The 25,046-nt window shown below is 40.1% G+C and overlaps 5 protein-coding genes across 6 annotated transcripts; 3 read left to right on the top strand and 2 right to left on the bottom strand.

Moving 5' to 3' along the window:
- Nucleotides 1-207: 207 nt before the first annotated feature.
- Nucleotides 208-1,430, top strand: LOC137715431 (PRA1 family protein B2-like). The gene has a single exon (XM_068454765.1). It carries the CDS (start codon nucleotides 317-319, stop codon nucleotides 1,208-1,210), a length of 894 nt encoding a protein of 297 aa, XP_068310866.1. The 5' UTR covers nucleotides 208-316; the 3' UTR covers nucleotides 1,211-1,430.
- Nucleotides 1,431-1,935: 505 nt separating this feature from the next.
- LOC137715430 (sorting nexin 2B-like) lies at nucleotides 1,936-5,529 on the bottom strand. Its single transcript, XM_068454764.1, has 5 exons — nucleotides 4,356-5,529; nucleotides 4,063-4,272; nucleotides 3,637-3,897; nucleotides 2,481-2,567; nucleotides 1,936-2,275 (listed from the first exon to the last, which is right to left on the bottom strand). Exons 1-5 carry the CDS (start codon nucleotides 5,472-5,474, stop codon nucleotides 2,195-2,197), a joined length of 1,758 nt encoding a protein of 585 aa, XP_068310865.1. The 5' UTR covers nucleotides 5,475-5,529; the 3' UTR covers nucleotides 1,936-2,194.
- Nucleotides 5,530-9,355: 3,826 nt separating this feature from the next.
- LOC137716344 (N-terminal acetyltransferase B complex auxiliary subunit NAA25-like) lies at nucleotides 9,356-17,856 on the top strand. Its single transcript, XM_068455782.1, has 19 exons — nucleotides 9,356-9,653; nucleotides 9,751-9,907; nucleotides 10,030-10,148; nucleotides 10,226-10,300; nucleotides 10,534-10,627; nucleotides 10,732-10,850; nucleotides 11,775-11,845; nucleotides 12,342-12,483; nucleotides 12,641-12,816; nucleotides 13,085-13,287; nucleotides 14,150-14,280; nucleotides 14,433-14,509; nucleotides 14,895-14,969; nucleotides 15,143-15,335; nucleotides 15,498-15,617; nucleotides 15,697-15,835; nucleotides 16,160-16,200; nucleotides 16,368-16,622; nucleotides 16,780-17,856. Exons 1-19 carry the CDS (start codon nucleotides 9,507-9,509, stop codon nucleotides 17,473-17,475), a joined length of 3,030 nt encoding a protein of 1,009 aa, XP_068311883.1. The 5' UTR covers nucleotides 9,356-9,506; the 3' UTR covers nucleotides 17,476-17,856.
- A 2,027-nt stretch (nucleotides 17,857-19,883) lies between these two features.
- LOC137715960 (laccase-3-like) lies at nucleotides 19,884-23,023 on the top strand. 2 transcript variants are annotated; one of them, XM_068455329.1, is made up of 5 exons: nucleotides 19,884-20,215; nucleotides 20,310-20,461; nucleotides 20,709-21,082; nucleotides 21,165-22,118; nucleotides 22,207-23,023. In XM_068455329.1, the coding sequence occupies exons 1-5, from the start codon at nucleotides 20,117-20,119 to the stop codon at nucleotides 22,335-22,337; spliced, it is 1,710 nt and encodes a 569-aa protein (XP_068311430.1). In that variant the 5' UTR covers nucleotides 19,884-20,116; the 3' UTR covers nucleotides 22,338-23,023. The 2 variants fall into 2 exon arrangements, with proteins under 2 accessions (XP_068311430.1, XP_068311429.1); XM_068455328.1 differs by having other exon boundaries at nucleotides 21,165-23,023.
- A 123-nt stretch (nucleotides 23,024-23,146) lies between these two features.
- LOC137715961 (SWR1 complex subunit 6-like) lies at nucleotides 23,147-24,874 on the bottom strand. The gene is made up of 4 exons (XM_068455330.1): nucleotides 24,467-24,874; nucleotides 24,273-24,372; nucleotides 23,671-23,777; nucleotides 23,147-23,583 (listed from the first exon to the last, which is right to left on the bottom strand). The coding sequence occupies exons 1-4, from the start codon at nucleotides 24,569-24,571 to the stop codon at nucleotides 23,380-23,382; spliced, it is 516 nt and encodes a 171-aa protein (XP_068311431.1). The 5' UTR covers nucleotides 24,572-24,874; the 3' UTR covers nucleotides 23,147-23,379.
- Between the last annotated feature and the right edge of the window lie 172 nt (nucleotides 24,875-25,046).

The following is a 25,046-nucleotide window of genomic DNA, read 5'->3' as shown; positions in this document are numbered from 1 at the left end:
CAGTGCTACGAGTCTTTTAGCTAGTAAATTTGGGATTAGGGTAACATTTAGTTTAAACCAATATTGGATGTACGCTCATAAACCAATAAAATGGATTGAAAGGACCATTGTACCCTATACACGACGCAAAATGTCAAATTTAATTTAGGCACATTTGGTAACTAACTTACGAAAATGTCATTGTGATAATATTTTATTGCTCGGATGATGCACCAGCACCACTCAATGTGTTCATGATCAAAGGCCTAGTCTGTCCACGTGGTTGTATCCTATTGGATTGCTTCCCTAAACGGATTGAGCAAGCAAAGCAAGCCACATGCCAAAAACACACAAATCATCCATCCAATATAATAACCACCGTCGATCCCTAAATCAACGGCCAAAGATTCTTCGCCCCAAATCCTATAAAACCATCCCTTTTACCAAAATCCACCCAAAAAACCTGCCCTCCCTTCTTCATATCTCTTCTGAGAAAGAAAAGTCGTTACAGTCTCTTTTCAGTCCTCTCTGTTCTTCCGAATTTCCAATATTACCCCGAACTTCCATCGTATTAACACCAATGTCCTCGCCTTCCCCGATCCCAGTTTCGTCCCAACAGTCCTCTCACCAGCAATCCCAACCGTCCGGCACCAACCCACTCCCATTCCTCCGCCCCTTCCTCACGCGCATCTCCGCCGTATCCCGCCACGCGCTCTCCAACAGCCGCCCCTGGACCGAGCTCATCGACCGCACTGCCTTCACCAGACCCACCTCGCTCACCGATGCCGCCTCCCGGATCCGCAAGAACGCCGCCTACTTCCGCGTCAACTACCTCATCGTACTCGCAGTCGTACTCGCCTACTCCCTCATCTCCCACCCCTTCTCCCTCCTCACCCTCGTCGCCCTCGCCGGAGCATGGATCTTCCTCTACTCGCGCCGATCGTCGGAGCAGCCGCTCGTGATCCTCGGCCGCACGTTCTCCGACACCCAGGCGCTGTTCGGTCTGGGCGTGGCGACGCTAATCGCGATCTTGGTGACGAGCGTGCTGTCGCTGCTGCTAACGGCGGTGATGGTGGGAGTTGGGATCGTGTGTGTTCACGGCGCATTCAGAGATCCTGAGGATCTGTTCCTGGACGAAACGCAGCCGTTGGGTTCTGGCATCGCTTCGATTTTCGGTGGCGGGGCCCCTTCGTTTGCGTCGGCAGGTGCCAGCATGATGTCACGTGTCTAGCATGTAGGTGCAAGTCCGTAGGCGTTCATACCGCTTAGCTACACAGTATCGCTCTCCCTCGGGTCGGGTTTGCTTAGAAGAAGAAGAAGAAGAAAGAGAATTTTTTGTTACATAAGGAATATTATTCATTACTTGAGATATTTGCAATTTAATTTGTTTGTTTGTTGGCAATTTGTATTTGAATTTTTCCTTTTAATTCCACGAGCCAGAAATTTGATTACTTATTTTGCTTAACTATAATTCAACATTTGAAACAAATTTCACCAAAGAAAGTAAAGGGTCAATCAATTCGAGCATCCATTTTAGGTTTTAAGCACTTAAAACCTAAAGTGATGCATCTCTCCGGATCTAGATTCTCTCCTCTCTCATTTTTTTCCAAGCTCGAAGGGAGTGGAGGGAATACAAGCGAGGTTTTAAAAACGCTAAAAGCAAGACGTCATGCACAGAGCCAGACTCGTGCACCTAGTTTTAGATGGAAAAATACATAAAAAAGAATCCAAGCAAACCCAATCATCCAAGGGGCACATCCTTGATCCTAGGCTCAAACATCAATCCAAAAGCAAAAACCAAAATAGCAAACAATATAAACATCCTCCGCTTAAAGAAAATACATAGTTTGTTAGGTTTCATATCACAAAATTATCTTACGTCACGTCTAAGGAATTAGCAAATGAGCACACAAACAATTGAACCCACAACCGTTTAGAGCAGAATACCGACTCGCATTCAGAAACTCATGGATTAAAAAGCTCCACACATCAAACAAGTAGCAAGCAATTTACAGCATCAACTCTAAAATCGTGCGATTATCTATCTAATACATACAACTTTCGGAAAAGTTAAATTTGTAAACTACCCGGTGCTCCATTTTTTCTTTTTTTTTTCTTTTATTCTTATGAATGCAATGCAATTTACTTTGAAGCGGGTATCAATTAAAATGTAAAGAAAGAAAGAGAGTGAAAATTTCATTTACAAACACACGGTTCAAAGGCTCTCTTTTGCATACGAACGGGTCTCCTCTGCAACAGTCGACCACACATTTGCTATCTTTTCAGCGTATCCTACCTGTTCATGATACAGAACAATATGTTACACCGAAGACTTGCATATGACAAGCCATTAGTAGACGCAATTATGTCTAACATTTTTCAGATTATCCATCTCATAACACCCAGATGAACTCAACCTAAGAACGAAATTAGTTTACATGAAGACTCTTCTAGAGAGCTATAATGATCCTAGGTGAACAAGAACGCAAAGCAGTAAGTACCTGATTATGCACAAATCCCTTCAACATGTTTAAGAAGTCAGCATGCCTCTCGTTGTCAAGTCTTTCAAGTTCACTCCTGTTATTTTCCTGCATTCATCAAAATCAAATTATTCTAAGTTCTCGTGAGGATACTAACAACTGGGCAGATATATTTTAGCTGGACAGGGAAACAAGTTTACAATTTCAAGTTTCACTAGAAGAGAGAACTCAAAACAAGAGAAATTTTGAATAGCCTTTATCATAGACGGGAAAACGGCAATTTTAAGAGAGAAAAAAGATGCAAAAATTCATGATAGAAAACTGAAATATACACACATCATGACATGGTGTAATAACACAAAGATCAGTTTCATGTTCCCAAAACATGGTTTTCAAAGAGAGAAACTCAGGCTTCCATAAGCATATAGTTCTTCCTGTACATGCAACAACGAATAACATCCGAGACCTAAACTACTTAACATCAATGTTCACCTCAAACACCCAGTTTGGCTGCCACAACTTGCAAGCTTTGATGGAATTGGCACACAAGATTAACTAAGCCCTCATAGGGGTGCAAAGCTCTGGCTAGACCTCACATTACAAGACCAGAGAGGCAAGCCAAGAGATGCAAGGATTTAAAAGTTACGTAAATGCAATTTCGACAGCCATAATATTAGTCCACAAACGAATAAGGAGCACTCCACTCCCACAGCTTTTTATAACCCATCTCAACTAGTGAACGAAATGGCCAAATAATATGATCATCAAACACTAAGTGAATCATGCACATAAAAAATGTTGTGAGCTTGAATGCTGCAAGATTATCACATTTACAATCAGAGTGAGTAAATTCCTTGAAAGGAGTGAGGCTAGACACATTTTAAGGTCACTAATGCAAAGCATAAAAAAGGGACAGCTACACATAACATGGAAGAAAAACAGGGAAACAAACATGAAACCTGTGATTTAACAAAAGAAATGACTCCTTGTGGATCTAAAACAGGGGCAGGAGCCACAAGACCAAACACTCGAGCATTTGGGATGCAAATCCCTTCACATAAAAGTTCATACAAAGTTTACGAGATTTCTTAACTACTAACATATTTAATTACCGTGAATTGGAAAGATTACCGATGTCAGTAGCATATTAAAAATAATTTCAAAAGTACAATGGTACCTTGATCCGCTCATATTCTCTGATTGCTACATTTTTAGCATCCTCGGTGGCTCTTATGGTTTCATTTAACTCCTCTAGTTTTCGATTCCTTGATTTGTCACCACCAAAAATTTTATTGGATTGAACTTCAAGTTTTTCAGCCCGTGATTGCAGTGAACCCAGTTCTGATAGAAGAGTCTGCACTGTCAATAGAGCACTTGACCTATCCGAGAATGCACCGTTGACAGCTAACATTAGCCCAAGATATTCATGAAATGTATCCTGCAATACGCATGGTATGAACAATCATTAATACAATTGATGGGTTTCCTTCTAAAGTAACAATGAAAAACAGCTGAAGAAAACGTACTAAATACATAAACATTACTAACCAAACCAATCTTATAGTTCAAAATGCAATGAAAAACAAAAAGGTGACAAAATTACGAAATGCTTGACGGTTTGAGCATTTAACTCCCGATAGAATCTGCTGGCTTTGACTGCAGCAGTTGCCACATTCTTCATGTCGGCAGCCCGCACTCTCTGAGAGTTGAACAAGGCCTCCTCGTTCTCAAACTTGGTCAGCTTAATAAACGCTAGTCCTAACTCTCCCATCGTCTCTCCCATGTCCTGTTGAGCTTTCACGAGTGATTCGGCCTATAAATCAAAGCAATTAATCACTCTAAAGTGAAACATATACTCACAAACCACACAGATATGATAACTTCAGTACACATTACCTGCTGAGATGCATGAATGAGATGTTGCTCCAGCTCATTCATCTTCTCTTTCTTTTCTAAAAACTCCTTATCCTCCTCCCCCACCAGCGGCCTCGAAGCTCCCCAATCATTAGCCACAGACTGCTTCAACTCCTTGAACAACCTCAACAAATCCCTGCCCCCTTTCGCAGGCTGAACCACCTCGTGAAGCGCCAGTGGCGGAGCACTCTCCCCAAACAACTGATTCGGAAGCTTCACGGCCCCATCGAGCATCCTAGACGCCACATCAGTGGTCAATGTCAGGGGTAGCTTCCCCTGCACCTGCAAAAACACCTTCAATTCGTCGCTTCTCTTGATCACCGGGTGCGAAGCCAATCGCCTCAAGTACTTCTCCAATGCCACTCTTCTCTGCTCCACAAACTCCTGTTTCTGCATCACCTGACTCTCCACCACGCTCTTGTCTGGCCTCGGCGGTATAAAGAACCCTCTGTACGACTCCGCCAACCGGTCTGATAACGTTACCACGTCCCGAAACCGCCGCCGGACTCCGAATTCCGATCCGCCGAAATCCGGAATGTTCGTCCGAGTCGTGATCAGGTACGTGACGTAATTGTTAGCTCCCGGAACGATCGAATTCCCGCTTTCCGGCTCCTTCTGCGGATTCGAGACCGTGATTTTGATGTACTCGGATGTGGAAGACGGAGATCGCGAGAGAGAGTACGAGCTCGAGTTGTCGGAGCTCTTACCAGGACTCTCGATGCCGTGGATTTCGGCGGCGGTTTCGGCATCGTAGGGGCTGTAGATCACGTCGGCGTAAGAAGGCGGGTCGATGTAAGTGGTGTTGTCCGGGGCCGAGCTAGGGTTTCGGAGGTCGCGGTACGGTGCGGGAACGAACAGGGGATCGGCGTCGGCAGGTGGCGTTGTATTGGCGGTGGTGGCGGGGACTTCGGATACGATCTGGGAGGAGGACGGCAACGACGAGAGAGGGTGTATCGTATCGGAGAGCGACGACATGGCGCTGCGATAATTCAAGTACGATTTATTGCCGTTCGATTGATCGTCGAGGACGAGATTTTCCATTTCTTCTTTCGGCGCGTGGAGGTGGGCTTCGTCGGAGCCCCGGTTCTCAGAGCCCATCATCTCCTTCCTTTCACCAGAACCAAACCAACAGGAGAAAAGCAAAGAGTTGGAGGAGGAAGTAATTAGTCTTATATTTGAGGGGCATTTTGGGGAGTTGCAGAAGTGGGAAACTTGACTGGAATTTGGCAGAGGTGGCTTGACACGTAATATTCTTCAAACACTAACATAGGCACGTGCTGACATACTTTTGTGCTATTATTAAGCACATTATATACGATATAGTTTAATGAAATTTTATGGCATGCTAGGGTTTTCGAAAACCTATTACATATTATGTTATACGAGTTTTCTAAACCTGAGGTTAGTACGTTAAAGATTATCTGTTTTAGTATTACTTATATATACATCAACTTGATTCACTCATATTTTATTTTGTGCTCCCTCAGGACTTAGAATCAAGATGTACAATCCCGACGTCAAGACATTCCCGCATCGGCATCTTCGAGTTCTCTCGGCGTACAATCTCACCTCCTTGTTCATTCAATTTTATATTATTCCTTTTTAGTGTCTCAGATTAGTTGTATGTTATGAACATATTCCACAATTGCATATTCATTATAATTAAATTAACAAGTTTTATTTGTGTCGGTTAATCTCCATTATAATTTGTTTCAATTTAGTTAGTAAGATTTTTAGAATCAATTTGATCTCTGTGGGACGATATTCGTGCTTTAAAGCTATACTATCATTTGATTCGTATACTTGCGAGCACTAAAATTCGAGACTTAATAAGGTTAATTTTGGTTATCTAATTTTCGCAACACTAATCCATTTTTTATGAAGAAAAAAAAAACTAACTATATCAAATGACTAGATGTTTTTTTTTTTTTTAAACAAACGATAGTATCTACATTAAGAGAGGGGGTGGACTTAGCCTTACAATAGCCACCAATAATGTGGTTCAAATTCGTTTTTGCCGATAATCGAACATAAACCTCTTACTTACAAGTAAAAAGAAATATCACTAAACCGTAGTACTAAATGACAACTAATTTGAGGTTACAATAAAATCTTCCTTTTATCAGGGAATTGTATCTGCTCTAGACCTTAGTGTCCGAAGCCTAAGGATCAAATCATCTGGACCGCTGATTGGTGTATAAAAGAAATTAGAGTTGTTGAATTTGTAGGGTGGTTAGAAAAATGAGTTAATAGAAACTGTTGGATTAAATTTGTGTGGTCTAAATGAATTGATCATTAAGTTCCAAACAATAAGATCCTGAGCGGATCCAATTCCTTTTATCAGAACCCAAACATCAAAAAGGGATTTTGCCCAATAAAGAATAAAGGGTAAATTACACTTTTATACCTTAGGTTTGGGCTCTATTTCAATTTCTTACAACATCTTTAAAACATTTCACTTTCATACCTTAAATACTATTTTATTTCAAAATAATAACTCCGTTACATTTTCCATCCATTGATCCGTTAAATGTTGACGTGGCTGCCAAATGTCCGCCACGCCACAAAAATAATAATTTTTTTTTTTAAAAAAAACCTGAATTTTTACACACAAAAAAATAAAAAACCAATTCCCTAGCAAACCCCCCCCCCCCCCCAAAGAAGAAGCAGAAGAAGAAGAAGAAGAAGGGAAAAAAAAAGAGGAGTTTTAACAAAAAAACTCGCGGTACTGTTCACTTTAACGAAAAACCACATTTTTACACTAAAAAGTCAAGCATGGTATTATTCAATTTATCCTTTATTTTGTTTTTATCGTTAAAACTCAAAGTTTTCAAGCCATTTTCATTCGTTTTCCTAAAAAAAAAAACCAACCCCCCCAGGACCCTCTCCCTGGGCGACCCACCTCCCTCTGCGATCTGGTGATTTTCAGTGCGGTTGAATTTTGAAAATACTTTGACTTTGAGATGATTTTTGTACTGGTTTTGTAGTAGATCCACCTAATCTTGGGTGAGATTTTCGGGGGTCAATCACCCAAGAGAAGAAAGGATTTTTGTAGTATCCCACATCGGCCACACGAGGGTCGATCTTGAGCCTTATATGTCCATGCCCACATGTACCTTTCAGTGAGGCCTTTTGGGGCTGCGGCCTGCAAAAACAAATCCGTGCGGTAGCTGGGTGTCTGCGACCTAGTCCAGGCCCAGAATGCCAAAGCGGACAATATCACTGCGAGGGAAGGCGGGATGTGACAATTTGGTATCAGAGCCGGACTCGTGTTGGTTCGTGTGTGCCGACGAGGACGTCGGGCTCCCTAAGGGGGGTGGATTGTAGTATCCCACATCGGCCACACGAGGGTCGATCTTGAGCCTTATATGTCCATGCCCACATGTACCTTTCAGTGAGGCCTTTTGGGGCTGCGACCTGCAAAAACAAATCCGTGCGGTAGCTGGGTGTCTGCGACCTAGTCCAGGCCCAGAATGCCAAAGCGGACAATATCACTGCGAGGGAAGGCGGGATGTGACAATTTGGTATCAGAGCCGGACTCGTGTTGGTTCGTGTGTGCCGACGAGGACGTCGGGCTCCCTAAGGGGGGTGGATTGTAGTATCCCACATCGGCCACACGAGGGTCGATCTTGAGCCTTATATGTCCATGCCCACATGTACCTTTCAGTGAGGCCTTTTGGGGCTGCGACCTGCAAAAACAAATCCGTGCGGTAGCTGGGTGTCTGCGACCTAGTCCAGGCCCAGAATGCCAAAGCGGACAATATCACTGCGAGGGAAGGCGGGATGTGACAATTTGGTATCAGAGCCGGACTCGTGTTGGTTCGTGTGTGCCGACGAGGACGTCGGGCTCCCTAAGGGGGGTGGATTGTAGTATCCCACATCGGCCACACGAGGGTCGATCTTGAGCCTTATATGTCCATGCCCACATGTACCTTTCAGTGAGGCCTTTTGGGGCTGCGACCTGCAAAAACAAATCCGTGCGGTAGCTGGGTGTCTGCGACCTAGTCCAGGCCCAGAATGCCAAAGCGGACAATATCACTGCGAGGGAAGGCGGGATGTGACAATTTGGTATCAGAGCCGGACTCGTGTTGGTTCGTGTGTGCCGACGAGGACGTCGGGCTCCCTAAGGGGGGTGGATTGTAGTATCCCACATCGGCCACACGAGGGTCGATCTTGAGCCTTATATGTCCATGCCCACATGTACCTTTCAGTGAGGCCTTTTGGGGCTGCGGCCTGCAAAAACAAATCCGTGCGGTAGCTGGGTGTCTGCGACCTAGTCCAGGCCCAGAATGCCAAAGCGGACAATATCACTGCGAGGGAAGGCGGGATGTGACAATTTTCGCTTGCCGGATTCGTAAAAGAAAGAAGAAGAAGCCGGGTCTTCTTTTTAGGGAAATTCTTGGTGGTAATCATCAACTTTATAATGTTTTAATAACGGCTCACGCTTTTTTAATTTTCTTTTTTATGGTTATGCCGGCGATGATATAGGGGATTTTTGGGAGGGGTGGCTTGGGTGGGATTTTGGGGGTTTTTTCTTTCTTTCTTTCTTCCTCCCTCTTCTTCTTCTTGCAGATGTGGGTCGCTAGTGTTTCAATTTTTTATTTTTTTTTTGGTAAAAATTCAGGTTTTTTTTTTAAATTTAAAAATTATTATTTTTGCCACGTGACAGACATTTGACAGCTACTTGACATATATGTGGCATCCACGTCAGCATTTAACGAATTAATGAATGAAAAATGTAACAGATGTATTATTTTGAAATAAAATAGTACTTAAGGTATGAAAGTGAAATGTTTTAAAAATGTTGTAAGGAAATTGAAATAGAACCAAAACTTGAGATATGAAAATGTAATTTACCTAAGAATAAAACATCGAAACGGGAGAACAGTACTCGGATCCTAAGCAGGATGGATCCGATTCGGATAATTTTATGACCTTTGACTCCACTAACACCGCATCCAAACACTCGGATTAGGTTTTCGTTTACTTTCTATACTTCGCGTCTTACTCGTTGGGCGTTTCCAAAGCTTCAAAGTAGCGCGCACAAGTGTCCAAACTCTCTCTCTCTCTCTCCCTCTCCCTCTCTCCCTCTCTTCAATCCAATCTCACTAACCCCAAAAAGCCAGACCTCCAATGGCGTCCAAGTTCGGGTTGGCCGGAGGCATACCGGAGCGCCGGGTCCGACCCATTTGGGACGCCATCGATTCTCGCCAATTCAAGACCGCTCTCAAGCTTGTCACCGGCCTCCTCTCCAAGTACCCCAATTCGCCCTACTGCCTGGTAATTTCTCGCTCCCCCCTCTTCTTATCCGACGTCGTTTTGCTCTTTGTATTTTCGTAAATCCGCTAACTTTCTCGGCGGCTTTTTCACTTCGCAGGCGCTTAAAGCTCTCGTCTTGGATAGGATGGGGAAATCCGACGAGGCATTGTCGGTCTGCCTGAACGCCAAGGAGCTTCTGCACTCAAACGACTCCGTTTTGATGGACGATCTCACTCTCAGCACCTTGCAAATCGTCTTCCAACGGCTCGATCACTGTCAGTATATATATATATATATATATATATATATATACACATTTTACCTTTCTTGAATCTCTTGTGGCAACACAGAATGCACACATTGCCGAATTTCTTATCTGTTTTGTTTGTAAAACCAGTGGAAATGGCTACGAGCTGTTACGAATACGCTTGCGGAAAAATTTCCAACAATTTGGAGCTCATGATGGGCCTCTTCAACTGCTATGTTCGCGAATACTCGTTTGTAAAGCAGCAACAGGTTTCTTTTTCTCTACTTACCCTCGTCGTTGTATCTTTTGTTTTTGTGTAATTTATCATTATATATGTTTGTATCAGACAGCTATAAAAATGTACAAGCTTGTTGGGGAGGAGAGGTTTTTGCTATGGGCAGTGTGTAGCATCCAGTTACAGGTAACACCGGCTTTCTTTGCGCCATTTTTTGTGTATTGTAGAAAGGATTATCAGTGTGACAAACCTTTTCAAGCACGGAGCATAATTTGTTTTGTTTCCTATTAAAACTATGATCTTTCTACTCGAATTCTCATTACATGTATACAAATTTGATTCTCGTTGACCAAATGGGAAAACATGAAAGAAAAATTCGTTATGCATTTGCTTATGTTATGGGCTTGAATTTTTGTTAGGTATTTTGTGGCAATGGGAGTGAGAAGCTATTAGCTTTAGCCGAAGGTTTGATTAAGAAACACGTTGCCTCCCACAGCTTGCATGAGCCTGAAGGTACACATTTTTTTTTCACTACTTGTCATGGTCTATGTTGAATCGTAATTTTATGTTGGTGGACAACTCAAATTCATGTGCTAAAAGTTTGTACTTGGCTTCAGCTCTTATGGTCTATGTTTCCATATTGGAACAACAAGCCAAATATGGGGATGCTCTGGAAATTCTCTCTGGAAAGTTAGGATCGCTTTTGATGATTGAAGTTGATAAGCTACGCATACAGGTACTTTCTAAAGCTTTCATTTCTTGAGGCTCTGCCATTAGTAATCTACTGCTCGGATTTGAATCTAAATGTCTATGTTATGTACTCACAGATGTTTCCACGTGTCTTTGTCAGTTTTTTTTTCTTTTGTTTAGGAATAGTTTTAACTAGAAAAAGAAATAAAAAAAGTAAAACGACTCAATTTGAAAATGATTAGAAAAACGCATTGAGAATTCAGAGGTTGAGATCACATATCAAATTGGTAACAAAGATGAACCGGTGTGCCTGTTTGCCAACTTGCGTCTATTATTGAATTCAATTTATCCAATAAATTAGAATTATAGTGGATGAATCTTGAAACAAGATATGTTCCGTGCAAATACAAAAAGATATCAAACTCAATTTGAATAAGAAGTTGTGCTGGAAAAAGTCGTCCAAAAGCATCCTTTTGGTTTGTTGCAATGGTATCAGTCATCTTATTCTGATTAGATTGGATTAGAGTTTATTTTTGCTGTTTTTCAGTACTGAGATTTGCAATTCATCAGCTTATTGTTTGTTGATATTGAAGCTTCTATGGAAAACACATTTTGTTTCCCTTTGTCCTTTGTTTCTTTTCAAGGAAGACAGACGGATAACATTGCTTTGAAATAATATATAATGCTTGTGAAAATTAAACTGCTAAACAAGTTTTGCTTTCCCTAGGAATTAGTTAATAAGGTTAGTTATGAATAGATGAATAAATTAGTTTTATCTAAAGAAATAACTCATTTGCATACAAATGAAAGCCTCGATATAGGATATACGACTGCATATAATTATTTTACTTTGTTTGAGTCTCTTTTGTTGGGTCAAAACTTTTAACTCCTGTATTTACTAGCTTGAATGGTTCTTTGCCACTTGTTTGCTTTTCTTATCAACTTGTCCACTTTGACTTTAAGTTGACAGGGAAGGCTTCATGCTCGGGCAGGTGACTACACTGCTGCTGCCAGCATATTTCAAAAAATCCTAGAATTATGGTATGCTTGTGACAACTTTTTTCATTATGAAAATAATCTTCAAGTATTAGCAAGACTAGTTTGTTCTTGACTGCCTTTAATCGTATGGTCTATATGGGATATGTTCATAACTTCATATTGATGTTGTCTTTATTTCAAGTAATTGAGGGGGTTTTGATGCCCTCCATTCAAGTTAGTGATGCTTCTTAGCAGCATCCAAGACATGCTAGGCAATACCCCTTCCCTTTTATTTGTTCTGATTTTTATGCCTTCTGGATCAGTACCCTGTCCATATTTTCTTTTAAGAAAGCCTTTTCCATATATATTTCACAGTAGTATTTATTGATATTTGGCACATTATCTGCACAGTGAACTTAAGTATCCTGAAGGATAAGTTATTCAAGTATTGATTGCCTGTTTTTATCCAGGGCCTTTGATGTGCCTTTTCTGTCTTTCGGTTCACTTTATTTTCATTACAGAGATTTTGACTATTAGTATTGTTTCTTTCATCTGGCAGTCCTGATGATTGGGATTGTTTCCTACATTACCTCGGTTGTTTGCTGGAGGATGACAGCAATTGGTGCAATATGGCCAACACAGATCCATTTCATCCTCCAAAATTCATTGAGTGCAAGATTTTAAACTTGGGAGATGAAGTGGTACAAACTTATTTTTTTTGCTATTAGAGAGTTGAGTGGTTCATGTTTGTCCTTAGTTAATTTGACTTTCTATTTCTGTGTTATATTTTGTCTGTTCCATATTTCTAGCAGAGCCAATGTTTTCTTTATAATTTGATTTTTGCTTATTGGATTGCAGTTTGATTCTCGCATGTCAAATGCATCGGATTTTGTACAGAAGTTACTAGAAAACATCGGTGATAATTTTCTAAGGTCTCCATACTTGGCAAATATTGAAATTGAAAGGAGGAGGCACTTACATGGCAAAGGGGATGCTGAGAAGTTAATGGAGTCTCTAGTCCAGTACTTTCTAAGGTATATTACGAATTTCCCATCTTCTCTACAGTTTTCACTTTTGAGTGTGCTATTTATGTATTCCTTGTGTTGTTCATTATGTGGTTAGAAGGATGAAGTTTGTTCACTTCTGAAAAATTTATTAACTTTAATGACCTGGCAAAATTTATAAAGCTGCAGTCATTTTGTTTTCAAATGTAGGGGTGCTGATAATGATATGTACTTCATTGTAACCAAATTTATAAAACTACAGTTTCAAATTGGTTGTTTGATTTACTGTCAACCTCAGGTGTGGTCACTTGGCCTGCTTCACTTATGATGTCGAGATGTTTCTTGAAGTTTTAACGCCTGATAAGAAGGCACAATTGCTGGGGAAGTTAAAGGAAAGCTCTCACTCCATTTCAGCTGTTCCAACAAAAGTTCTTGGGCAGTCAATAACACTCTTTAAATTTCAAGAATTGATAGGGAACACATTCAAACTTCCTGTGGGTGGTGCGACTCTTAATCTTGTATCTGTTGATTTTCTTCAACTTCATTTTATGACGTGCCTAAGGAATACCTCTTATAAGTCGTATCTGAAAGTGGTGGTATTATTTCTCTAAGTTGATGTTCGATGAGATTGGTTATGGGCCTTAGACCAAGTTTTGCGATGATTTATGATGTGGGGAGTCTTCGTAGAGTGTTCTTTTCACAAACTTTTTCCAGATTGCAAATAGCATGGATGTAGGGCTTGCATATTATATGACCAAGTCCATTTGTGATGATTTATGGGCCTTAGACCAAGTTTTGCGATGATTTATGATGGTTATGGGCCTTAGACCAAGTTTTGCGATGATTTATGATGTGGGGAGTCTTCGTAGAGTGTTCTTTTCACAAACTTTTTCCAGATTGCAAATAGCATGGATGTAGGGCTTGCATATTATATGACCAAGTCCATTTGTCACATTCAATGGTCTTATTTTTCTGTGAGCAGTAACAGATGAAAAGTAGTAGATAGGACAGGATGGGTGATGAGTTGCAGTTGTATGTTTGATGTTAATTTAGAGGAGGCAAGAGTGTTGGCTTTCCACAGGGTATTCTTAAGCCCTTAAGTGTTGTTTATTTCCTTAGTGGGATGCAGTTTGTGGGAGGCTTTCAGTAAGTGTTAATCTTCACAGGCTGTGTGCACATCATTTAGTTTTCAGTTGGTTGGTGGTGCCTAGTCAAGTGTAGCTCTTCTTGAATGTTGGCTTGGTGTCCTTTTTTTCTTTAGTTTTTGTATACTTGTTGCATCTACCATGAGTGTAACAATAAAAACATGTTATTAAGCTGTCCTTTGAGTCATACAATATTAATTTTGGCCATTTTTCTTCAGAACTTGAGGGATCTGCTTTGCAGATGGTGGAGATGTATTGTCAAAACCTTCCACTTTCGAAGGACTTGGATTCACAAGAGAGTATGCATGGTGAGGAGCTGCTCTCAATGGCATGCAATGCGTTGATTCAGGTATGTCATACATCTACAAACGTATTCTTCTGTAGTGACTTGACGCATTTCTTGGCTTGTTTTACTAAAGCCAATTTTCAGTTTTTAAGTTTTTTTATTATTAATATACTCTTATTGAGGCTGGTCTCACACCCATTCTGGTTTTGGTATAGTTATTTTGGCGTACAAGGAATTTCGGCTACTATTTTGAAGCAATTATGGTATTGGAATTCGGCTTAACCATTCGGAAGTGAGGGTCCACTGTTATTTTTAGTATCATTATTATGGGTATTATTATTTTTAACTTGATGTTGTGCACCATGGCATCAAGTCGAATTTTTATTTTCTTCTTTTCTTGATCTTCTGTCACATATAGCATCGTAATCACTATGGTACCAATGTGTATGTCAGTACAAGATTTTGTTTCCAGTTGAGCAAACGGAGTCTTAATGCATTTTCTTAGCTTTATGGCTTAATGTGCTTAATCAACACGATAATTTGCTTTAGATCTTATTACCTTGTTAATTGAATTGTGCATGGTTTTTTATCCGTGGAGAATATTTTGCATTATTGTATCCATAGGAATCTTTATTCTATCTGCTTATGTAACATTATTAATTTGGTTTGTTTTGCAGATATGTATGGGAGTACAAGATATTGTTGCTGCACTTATATTCCCACTTAGGTGCCCTTTCGTTAGCTTATGAGTGGTAAATAACAATTAATCTTGTAACCTTGAACTTATTATGCCGAAGATTGTTGTTGTTGGTCCAGTTATGCCATGCCAATCACTTGCTGATTAGTGGCTATGACTGGGCTTTATTGTTTATGTTACATTTACTAAATTTGTGTCAGTGCCTCCTTCTGTTTTGTTCTTGTTTAGGTTCCGATCATTGGATGTGAAAAATATCTTGATGGAAACTGTTTCACACCATATTTTACCCCAGATGTTGGTGTCTCCCCTATGGGCAGATCTAAATAATCTGCTAAAGGATTATCTCAAGTTTATGGATGACCACTTAAGAGAATCAGCAGACCTTACATTTCTTGCCTATCGTCATAGAAATTACTCAAAAGTACGTAATGTATTTATCATTATGCATTTCTTTATTTCACTACCTTGTTCTTAATAACACATGATACACTTCTCTCTCCTCTCTCTCTCTCTCTCTCTCTCTATAGATACTGCCTTATCAAAATTTAGACTTTTGATTATGATAAACTATTTTTCATTCCAGGTAATTGAATTTATCCAGTTTAAAGAAAGACTACAACAATCCAATCAGTATCTAGTGGCGAAGGTTGAAGGACCCATTCTACAGTTAAAGCAGAATGCAGATACAATTGATGATGAAGAGGTAACTTTTGTTTGCAATTTTTCATTGGATGCATGTACTTTCATATGATAGCTAACATGTTTGTGTTCATTTTTTGTAGACTGTTCTTGAGAGCTTGAAATGCGGTGTTCACTTTGTTGAACTCTCTAATGAGATTGGATCCAAATCGTTGACCTTCAATGAAGATTTGCAGTCCCGTCCATGGTGGACACCAACTGCAGAAAGAAACTATCTTTTAGGTCAGTATCACATGGGCCATGTCTCCAGCTTTATTTATTAGTCATTACAAATTTGCTACAAAAAAAATTTGAGCAACAATTGTTGGCCTTTTGATACATTGCATAACTGGAATGTATTAAGTGTTGGAGTCACAGAACTAAGGGCAATTTTTATTTCGCCAATCTTAATTCTATTGCCTGATTCTTGTTCAATCTTTGAAGAGTAGAGCATTAGTATCTATCAATATATATGTTCATGCTCTTGATACCATGGTCTTGTTTTTGGTCTTGTCTTTGCCTGATAATAGTTTCTAGAACTGACTTGAGATTTATCAATGGTATCAGGTCCTTTTGAAGGAGTATCCTATTGTCCAAAAGAGAACTCGGTATGAAATTCTGTCTTGTACAATGGATTTTATGTGATTTGGAGAAGTTTATTCCATGAAGTTACCCTGTGTCAATGACACCCTACTTACTTTTTTGAGTTTTTTCTTTGCCTTCTATAATACAATTTTTTTTTTCTTATCTTTTTTTCTGATTGTACCAAATTTAGGTGAAAGAAAGGGAAGCAAATGTAAGGAGAGTTATCGAGAGGAAGTCTCTTCTCCCTCGGATGATTTATTTGTCCATACAGAATGCTTCAACTTCACTCAAAGAAAATCTCGAGGCCAATGGAACGACATCTGGCTCTAAAGTCCCCTCAGAACTTAAGGGTTTGCTTGAGCGCTATGCAAAAATGTTGGGATTCACACTAAATGATGCTATAGAAGCGGTTTTGGGGGTCTCTAGTGGCCTAAAGTCATTTGAGGTAGTATTGCGACACCAATTTTATTCTATACTCATTTTGGCATTATGTTCTTCTTCCTGCGAAGATTTACACCCACATGCATAATGGTGAGAGCACCCATATGTTAACAATGTATCAGACGACATTGATTGACTCGATAAATTAACTTTTATTGCAGGTCTTTGGTGCGGACTTGATTGACTGGATAAATTTTTCTGTGTTTCTGAATGCATGGAACTTGAGTTCCCATGAAATTGGGCAAGCAAATGGTGATGCAGGTCTGTCTCTAGCATGGCACTGTGTGGATTCGCTGTTGGAGAAGTATGTTTCGGAGAAAGTTAGCTCGATGGAGACTCTAATTAGCTCTCCCTGGGTTGATGTTCCACTTCTGGTTCAGTTGGTTACAGAACCTTTGGCCTGGCACGCTCTTGTAATTCAATCTTGTACTCGGTCATCTCATCCGTCTGGAAAGAAGAAGAAGAAAACTGGAGTTGTGGATCATTCTAGTCTGTCCCATATGCGGGATTCTGTCCAGTCTCTGTGTAATACTCTGGAAAAAGTTATGAAATGGTTAAGAGAACAGATCAACAGGCCAGAGGATGAAAGTTTAGACACTTTACTCTCCTCTTTGCAGAATAAAGGACAGAATGAAGGCCCTGGGCAGGTTTTCCATATCCTAGAAACTTATATCTCATCCGTAGATGACACAGAGGTCGGTGATAGAATTTCCCGAGCATTGAAGTCTTGGAGTCCTCCTGATGTTGCACGGAAGCTAATAACTGGGAAATGTACGGTGCTGTCTGAGTTTCTAAGGATCTGTGGATCCAAACTAAAGGTGTTGCAGACATTGAAACAGCAGATAGCTCAAGTCTGAAGAACGATTGTCAAAGTTACTATGATGATTCATGTGCTGTCCAATTTTTCGTGATCCAGCAAGGCAAGAGATCGAAGGAGACTCGCGTTTCCCTTGTCAGTAAAACTTTTATACTGTTTTTTTTATATTTTTTTTAGCTGTTTACGCCAGCGGTGGTTCTGTTAACAGTTGTGCCGTTATTTTCTTGTTCGGCAGTGTACAACAACAGTTTTTTCTTTACTTGTTCCTCAGTGTGTTTGAGAGTTGGCACAGGCTTGTAACTTCAGTAATATTTTTTTGGGCACAAAATTTTGGACACTGTATCTTCCAATTTTTGTTGTCTGGTATTTTTTTCTCTCATAATTTGTCAATTTTTTTGTGAAATGGATTTGATCAAAGTATTAGTTCTTTGGTTCATGTTGCCCCATGTGATTAGGGCTCGTTTGGAACTGTTTTTTTATTTTTTATTTTTTTATTTTATAAAAGCACTTATTCTTTGACGTACTTCTGTAAAAGTGCTTCCATTAAAAGTATATCGCAATTTTTAATATAAGTGCAAGCGCTTCTTGAAAAAGCACTTTGAAGGTATAGTAGGTGCTTCCAGTTCGAGCGCTTGTCAAGTGCTTTATTGAACCCATAAGCACTTTTAACTTTTTACGCCAAACATGGTTAGAAGCGTTTTGAAGATTTGAAAGCGTTTTTAGTTATTATAAAGGGAATTGTTATTAACACTCTAAAAATTTTAGTCTACATTCCTCACAAGTGTATTTTTTTTTTATAATTATAGAAAGTTTGGATTGTCTAACGAAATTTTTGATATGCTAATAAAAATTCCCATTATAAAAACATTTTCAAACATGTCTTCAGTCTAACGGCATTCCGATTTAAACTTTGGAGGCTGTGAGTTCAAATCCCATGAACGACAATGAATAGCAACATGAGTAAAATGTATTATTTGTCATGTCATAGTCTAAGTTTCTAAGATTAGGATTAGGAACCGAAAAAATCATAGATGATTTGATTGCTCCAAAGTCAGTTGGCAGGCTACCTAATATATCTCTTCTAAATTTTTCTAATTGGCTGGGAGCATCCAAGACGGAGATCCTCTCTGCTACAATAAACTCCGGAGAGAACCTACTTCATTTCAAATCATTAAGAAATACACAAGATTAACTACTCATCATGCTAATTAGTGCCTTGAATAATGTTTAAACAAACACTAAACACTTTGAAAGAGAAATCATCAAAGAAATATCCAAACTTCGTGAAGCTGTTCAAGGGTGTTACTGTGATCCTACTTTGCTTTCGGAACTGATTACTTTTAATCCTTGTGGGTTAAGTAACAAATCTTAGTTTTAATAAACATGGGATTAGCCACACTAATCAATGGTTTACTCAAGAAGAACAAGGGTTTTCAGCTAATGAGTGACACTTCGAGGTATCTTGTTCAACCCTTTTGTTTTGTACGGTAATCATCCGTAGAATACATTTTGGGAAATTTTATGGAGATACGAAATATGGATTCGAATCACATGTGGTCCAATATCCTAATAGATAGGGTGATGTCGTCCATTAGCTCCAATTACTCTATATCTTTTCTTAAAATGTCATTCAATGTCTTCCTAGGACTTCATCGACCCCTTTTGTCATGAGCCTTCATCTCACAACTGCATCTTCTAACTGGAGCATCTGTATGTCTTCGATTCATGTGTCCAAACCACCTCAAGTGACTCTCCTTAATAATAATAATTTAAAAATAAAAAAGAAATATGGGTTCGAATAATTAAGCAGGAGGATTGAAATTATTGAGCGAAGATGGTGGAGGTGATAAGGGTAAGAAACTTGTTATGTCCATGGATGGAATTCCAAAGGTGGAATTTTGTTGCATGAATTTCATAACTTAAAAAATTAGTCAACTAATGCAACAAAAATTATTCCTTTCTTCTTCTTCCTCCCTACCAAATCAACCCAAAATTCAACCCCTCCCTTTAACTCTCCCTATATAATTTATAGGTTTGAACAATACAAGAAAAATACAAAAAAATTGGGTGAATGAGAAAATTTAGAATGCTTGAAAGTGTCTTGGTCCACAAGGCAAGATAGATGATGGACAAGTGGTAGTGTGATTCACTCTCCATGCATGGAGATGATGAAACAGGAACGACAATGATCATTTCTCATATTACATACAGTCTAGCATATTACGTTGTTTGTTTCCGTCAATCTAAATAAATGGTCTAAATTTAAGGTATGGCATAAAGGTACACTTGACGGTCAATAGTTAACATTTTCCGATCATCGAGCTTTTCGATTGTTCACATCAAGTAAAGCATAACTCTCTATCCCTTGAGAGTCACAAGGAATTGACATGCTCAAAGCATAGAGTCTCCATTTGTTTCAAACTTGGTTGAAGAGGGCATAGTGGGTGAACCAATTCCCTTTATGGTTGGACTAATATGTCCCAAAGATCTTAAGTGTCCAATTTGACCTACAAACCTAATTTACATGGGCAATCCCTCCAAATATAAAATTAAAAAAAATTATATTGATAATTTGTTTTTCCCTTTCCCGCTAAATCCAGAAATATATAAATAGGTCCTCCCTCACAAGTCTAAGCTCACACCATCACTACTGCTGCTACTACAAGTTAATTCACAAAGCAATGGAGGCTTCCACATTTACCCTTCTGCTTGGCCTTCTTGCCTTCCTCACTTTCTTAGCTTCTTTCTCTGCTGCAGAAGATCACTTCCATGAATTCATAGTACGTATTCATTCATTCGTATACACAGTCATCTTCATATTTGTATATTCGTATTCATAACGCCTTCGATTTGTGTGTGGAAATTTCGAAATAGGTTGAAGCAAAGCCAGTGAGGAGGCTGTGCAGAACCCACACCACAATCACAGTGAATGGTCAGTTCCCGGGACCAACTTTGGAAGTCAGAAATGGAGATTCCGTTGCCGTCCAAGTTACCAACAGAGCAAAATACAATATCACCATCCACTGGTATTCTTTCATCATAGTTTACGATTCTTTTGAATTTTCCGCTGCTAATGAGGCTCTGGTCCAACCTATATCTGACAAACAAAGAGAGTTTGGCGCGTTTTAGAGAACTCAGGAGAACAATGCTCTAACGATCAATATCGTATCAAGACAGGGCACTAAACCGTGGTTTATGCACTGCTTAATGTCTGTATGTCTGTCTAGTGTTCGCCCCAAGTTTTTACAATGCTTATTGTTCTATATCTTGCAGGCATGGACTGAAGCAGCAGAGAAATCCATGGGCTGATGGTCCTGAATACGTCACACAGTGCCCTATCCAGCCAGGAGCTACTTATACATACAGGTTCACAATCACAGACCAAGAGGGCACTTTGTGGTGGCATGCTCACAGCAGATGGCTTAGAGCCACTGTCTACGGAGCCCTCATCATCTACCCTAGATTGGGTTCTCCCTACCCCTTCTCAATGCCGAAACAAGAAGTTCCCCTTCTTCTTGGGGAATGGTTTGATCGAAACCCCCTTGATGTCCAAAGGCTTGCGGCTTTCACAGGAGGAGCACCTAATGTCTCTGATGCATACACCATTAATGGCCAGCCTGGTGATCTTTACAGATGTTCCAAACAAGGTTTGCTAAAATCCACTTTGCTTAAATACGCAAAAATAAAATGATGTACAATGTGTTGACATAAGGAAACATGGCAATGCAGAAACCATTCGAATTCCAGTTGAATCGGGCGAGTCACTTCTCCTGAGAGTCGTCAACTCTGCACTCAATCAAGAACTCTTCTTTACTGTTGCCAACCACCAACTGACTGTTGTGAGCGCTGACGCAGCTTACACAAAACCTTTCACAACCAGAGTTATCATGCTAGGGCCTGGCCAAACAACCGATGTTCTGGTTACTGCTGATCAGCCCCCAGCTCGCTACTACGTGGCTGCTCGTGCCTATCAGACTGCCCAGAATGCACCCTTCGACAATACCACCACCACTGCTATCCTTGAGTACAAGAATGCTGCTTGTTCAAAGAATGGCAAACCTTTAGCACCACTATTGCCTAGATTGCCAGCTTACAACGACACAGCAACTTCTACTGCATTCACTGCTCAGCTAAAGAGCCCATCCCAGGTCAAAGTCCCCATGCAGATTGACGAGAACCTGTATTTCATTGTGGGTTTAGGACTGAATAATTGCACAGTTCCTAACAGCCCTCGGTGTCAAGGACCAAATAACACCCGCTTTGCAGCTAGCATGAACAATGTTTCCTTTGTATTCCCAAGAAGCACCTCCTTAATGCAAGCCGCCTACAGTGGTGTACCTGGTGTCTTCACCACAGACTTTCCACCTGTTCCTCCTGTGCAATTCAACTATACCGGAAATGTGCCCCGGGGACTATGGTCACCTCGTCGTGGAACTAAGCTCTACAAATTGAAGTATGACGCTAATGTACAAATAGTGCTTCAGGACACCAGTATTGTGACAACTGAGGACCACCCTATGCATCTTCATGGGTACCATTTCTACGTGATTGGATCAGGATTTGGAAACTACAACCCCAGAACAGATCCAGCGAAATTCAACCTCGTTGACCCGCCACAGAGGAATACCATTGGAACACCTCCAGGAGGATGGGTAGCTATTCGATTTAAGGCTGATAATCCAGGTAAGATGCTAATCTCGTATCATAAGCTTTCTTCTAACTTATTTTTGTACACTATTTTGATGTTTTTTTCACTTCTTAATCCAAATAGGTGTCTGGTTGATGCATTGTCACTTAGATGCACATCTCTTCCTGGGTTTGGCAATGGCTTTTCTAGTCGAGAACGGAAACGGACCACTACAGTCTGTAATTCCTCCTCCAGCAGATCTACCACGATGCTAAATTATCAGCAGAAGATCACACTAGTAGTTGGATTTCACTATTGAAATTCAAAGATTTGTTGTTCTCTTGCATTCTTAGATTATTAAGTATTAGGTTGAATTTGGCGCAAAACCAAGCGCAATGATGTTCTAGGATTTATACAGCCGACCTCACTTACTGGGATAAGGCTTTGTTGTTGTCGTTTTATTAGGTTGAATTTGTCAATGAGTTCCCATTATGATTTCTTTTCCAGTATCGAGTCAAGAGTTGGACAGTGCTCCAACAAGCAGCTACGTTGTCATGTTATGATTTGTTCCCAAATTCAAGTAAAGGAATATTAGATTTGAACAGTTTAGAATACATATCTTATTCAGTCCGGCTGAAGAAGTTGAGGTTCCACCATAAAACCAAAAGATAGTATGGGGAGTAGCCCAATTACTTATGAGCACATGCAAGGTCCCTTCTTTTCCCGATGCGGGATTCATGCTCTCAACACCGGCTTTCAGATAATGAGTTGATAGCTCAATATATGAAGGAAACATGACTTGAGATAAACCTAGCTTATATGTTGTGAGATGGTGCCAACTTCCCCAAAGGGTGCACTGTCCAGTCTACATAAAACCGTTATAGAAATAAACTACTGCAACTCTTACAGCAAACTCAACTCCTAACATGAAGATCACAACCAAGTTGACTAATCCTCCATAATCTATTATCAAACAATAAAAAGAAAAAAGCAGGAAAGACGCATGATATGCAAAGCATATGGTATTTAGTGAGGAGATGCAATTTCTTCGATTGCAAGAGAAAAAAATTCAATTAACCACAACTGGATAAATATGGTTTTTTCTTTCTTTTTTTCTTTTCAGAACCGCTTGCCTTAGAACAAAATGTTAGCGTAAACAATGGTACACCTACTTCTCAGGGAGACTAAAACCAAAACGTCAATGTAAACAAGATTACGGTAACTACTAACAACATAGAAACGATAGTTATGGATTATCAACATGAATCAGCATCCAGTTCACTAAAGCTGCATGTGTTGGTTAAAACCACTCACCAATCAGGCAACAAACTTCAAACATCGAGTATCATTGTGTATATTCTGGCAACGACCCGAGCAGAAGCGCACCCCACACCTCACACATGTGTAGGTGGCAGCAGAACCACAAACAGTGCAGAAATGGCGGCGGGAGGTAGAGCTTGGTGGTCCCACTGCTGCCTTCAGATAGGAAGGAACATGAGGAGGCAAGGAGTCGAGATTTGCCTGTTTCCATGAGAAAAATTATGTAACGAAAGACACATCAAGGCAGTTCAAATCCTAAAAGAATACGTGTAGCAAAATCCCTGTTACCTCATGTAGAAGCTCAAGGAATGTTCTTGGGGCCTTCTTGGCCTCAAGAGCTTTTGCCTGCCGGGTTTTACGTTTGGTACCCTTAGACTGCTTCTTTGTTATAAACACTGCAGCAGCAGTTCAAATTGTTACTTCTTATCCTTCATTCCATCAATAATTGCAGAAGGAATTTCCTAAACGTTTAGTTATTAACTTATTACCTTAACCAAATTCGACTGGAACAGAACAACAAAATCCCAGTAAGACTACCTAACCTACAATTGCCTTTGATTGACCACTTACTGAAATAACTTCAAGTGATGAGAGAGAGGGGGAGAGAGGGGGAGAGAGGTTGATCACAAATATCTTCCGTCCTTACATACCATTTGATGGCCATACTTATACACCATAACTAATTACTTAATAAGCATTTCCCAACCACATAATCTTAAAATGCCTACATTGAAATCACAATGCACTTCGGTTTCAGATGCAAAATCATTCAAGAGAGTCTAAATCCCACTGCCGAATACAAGATAATAACTTCTTTTCGAAAACAAATAGGAAAATGAAAAAACCAACAAGAACAGAGAGGAAAAAGAGAAGTTGCATTAAAAAATTACCATCATCATCGTCAAGAGAAGCTTCATCATCGTCGTTAACTTCTACCGTCTCCAAACCAGCATTATCATTTTCCAAAGCTTCAAGCCGAGCAAGGGCAGCCTAAAACCAACCAGCATAACCCATCAACACTAATAAACTTATGCAAATTCACAGAAAAAAATCACCAAAATATTATAAAATACATATACGTTACCTGCGTGCGGTTGTCACTGCTCTGGAGGGCAGCAGTCATTTTCGAAGCAACCTTTCGAGTTCGACTCGACATTCGGCGCAATGGGTTGGACCCATCGTCGTCCATTGCTGCAGGAACAAGTTGAAAGGAGTTTTCTTTACGAAAATTCTGGTGCTGAAAAATCGACAGCGATGGCTTTCGATCAAGAAAGCAAGGTTGGAATGAGAAAAACCTTTCTGGGTCGGATTAATCTGGAGCTCACTGCGAGTGGTTCAGCTAAAAGTCGTCGTCTTTTATGAAATTAAGATTTGGGTAGTCGCTCAATTAGCGAAACATATCAGATAAAACAGAGACAATTGTATCAGCTAGAATATGAGAGAGAGAGAGAGAGAGAGGGAGAGAGAGAGCACAACAATGGAGGAACTTGTAGCGAGTGGGGGGTCCTGGAGGAGGAGAGTGCGTGGAAGGAAGTGAGAGATTTGGGCTTGGACTCCAATAGAAAGTAATTTCTTTGTTTTGATTTGTAAATGGACCTTGGAATTGGTAAAATGAGCCCAATTTTGCAAATCCAAGTAATTATTCACCCAAAGATTTGATTAGC

Source organism: Pyrus communis, chromosome 14 (assembly GCF_963583255.1).
Source record: "Pyrus communis chromosome 14, drPyrComm1.1, whole genome shotgun sequence".
Lineage (NCBI taxonomy): Eukaryota > Viridiplantae > Streptophyta > Magnoliopsida > Rosales > Rosaceae > Pyrus > Pyrus communis.
The sequence above is the reverse complement of the archived record's forward strand: the minus strand, read 5'-3'. Positions and strand labels throughout refer to the sequence as shown.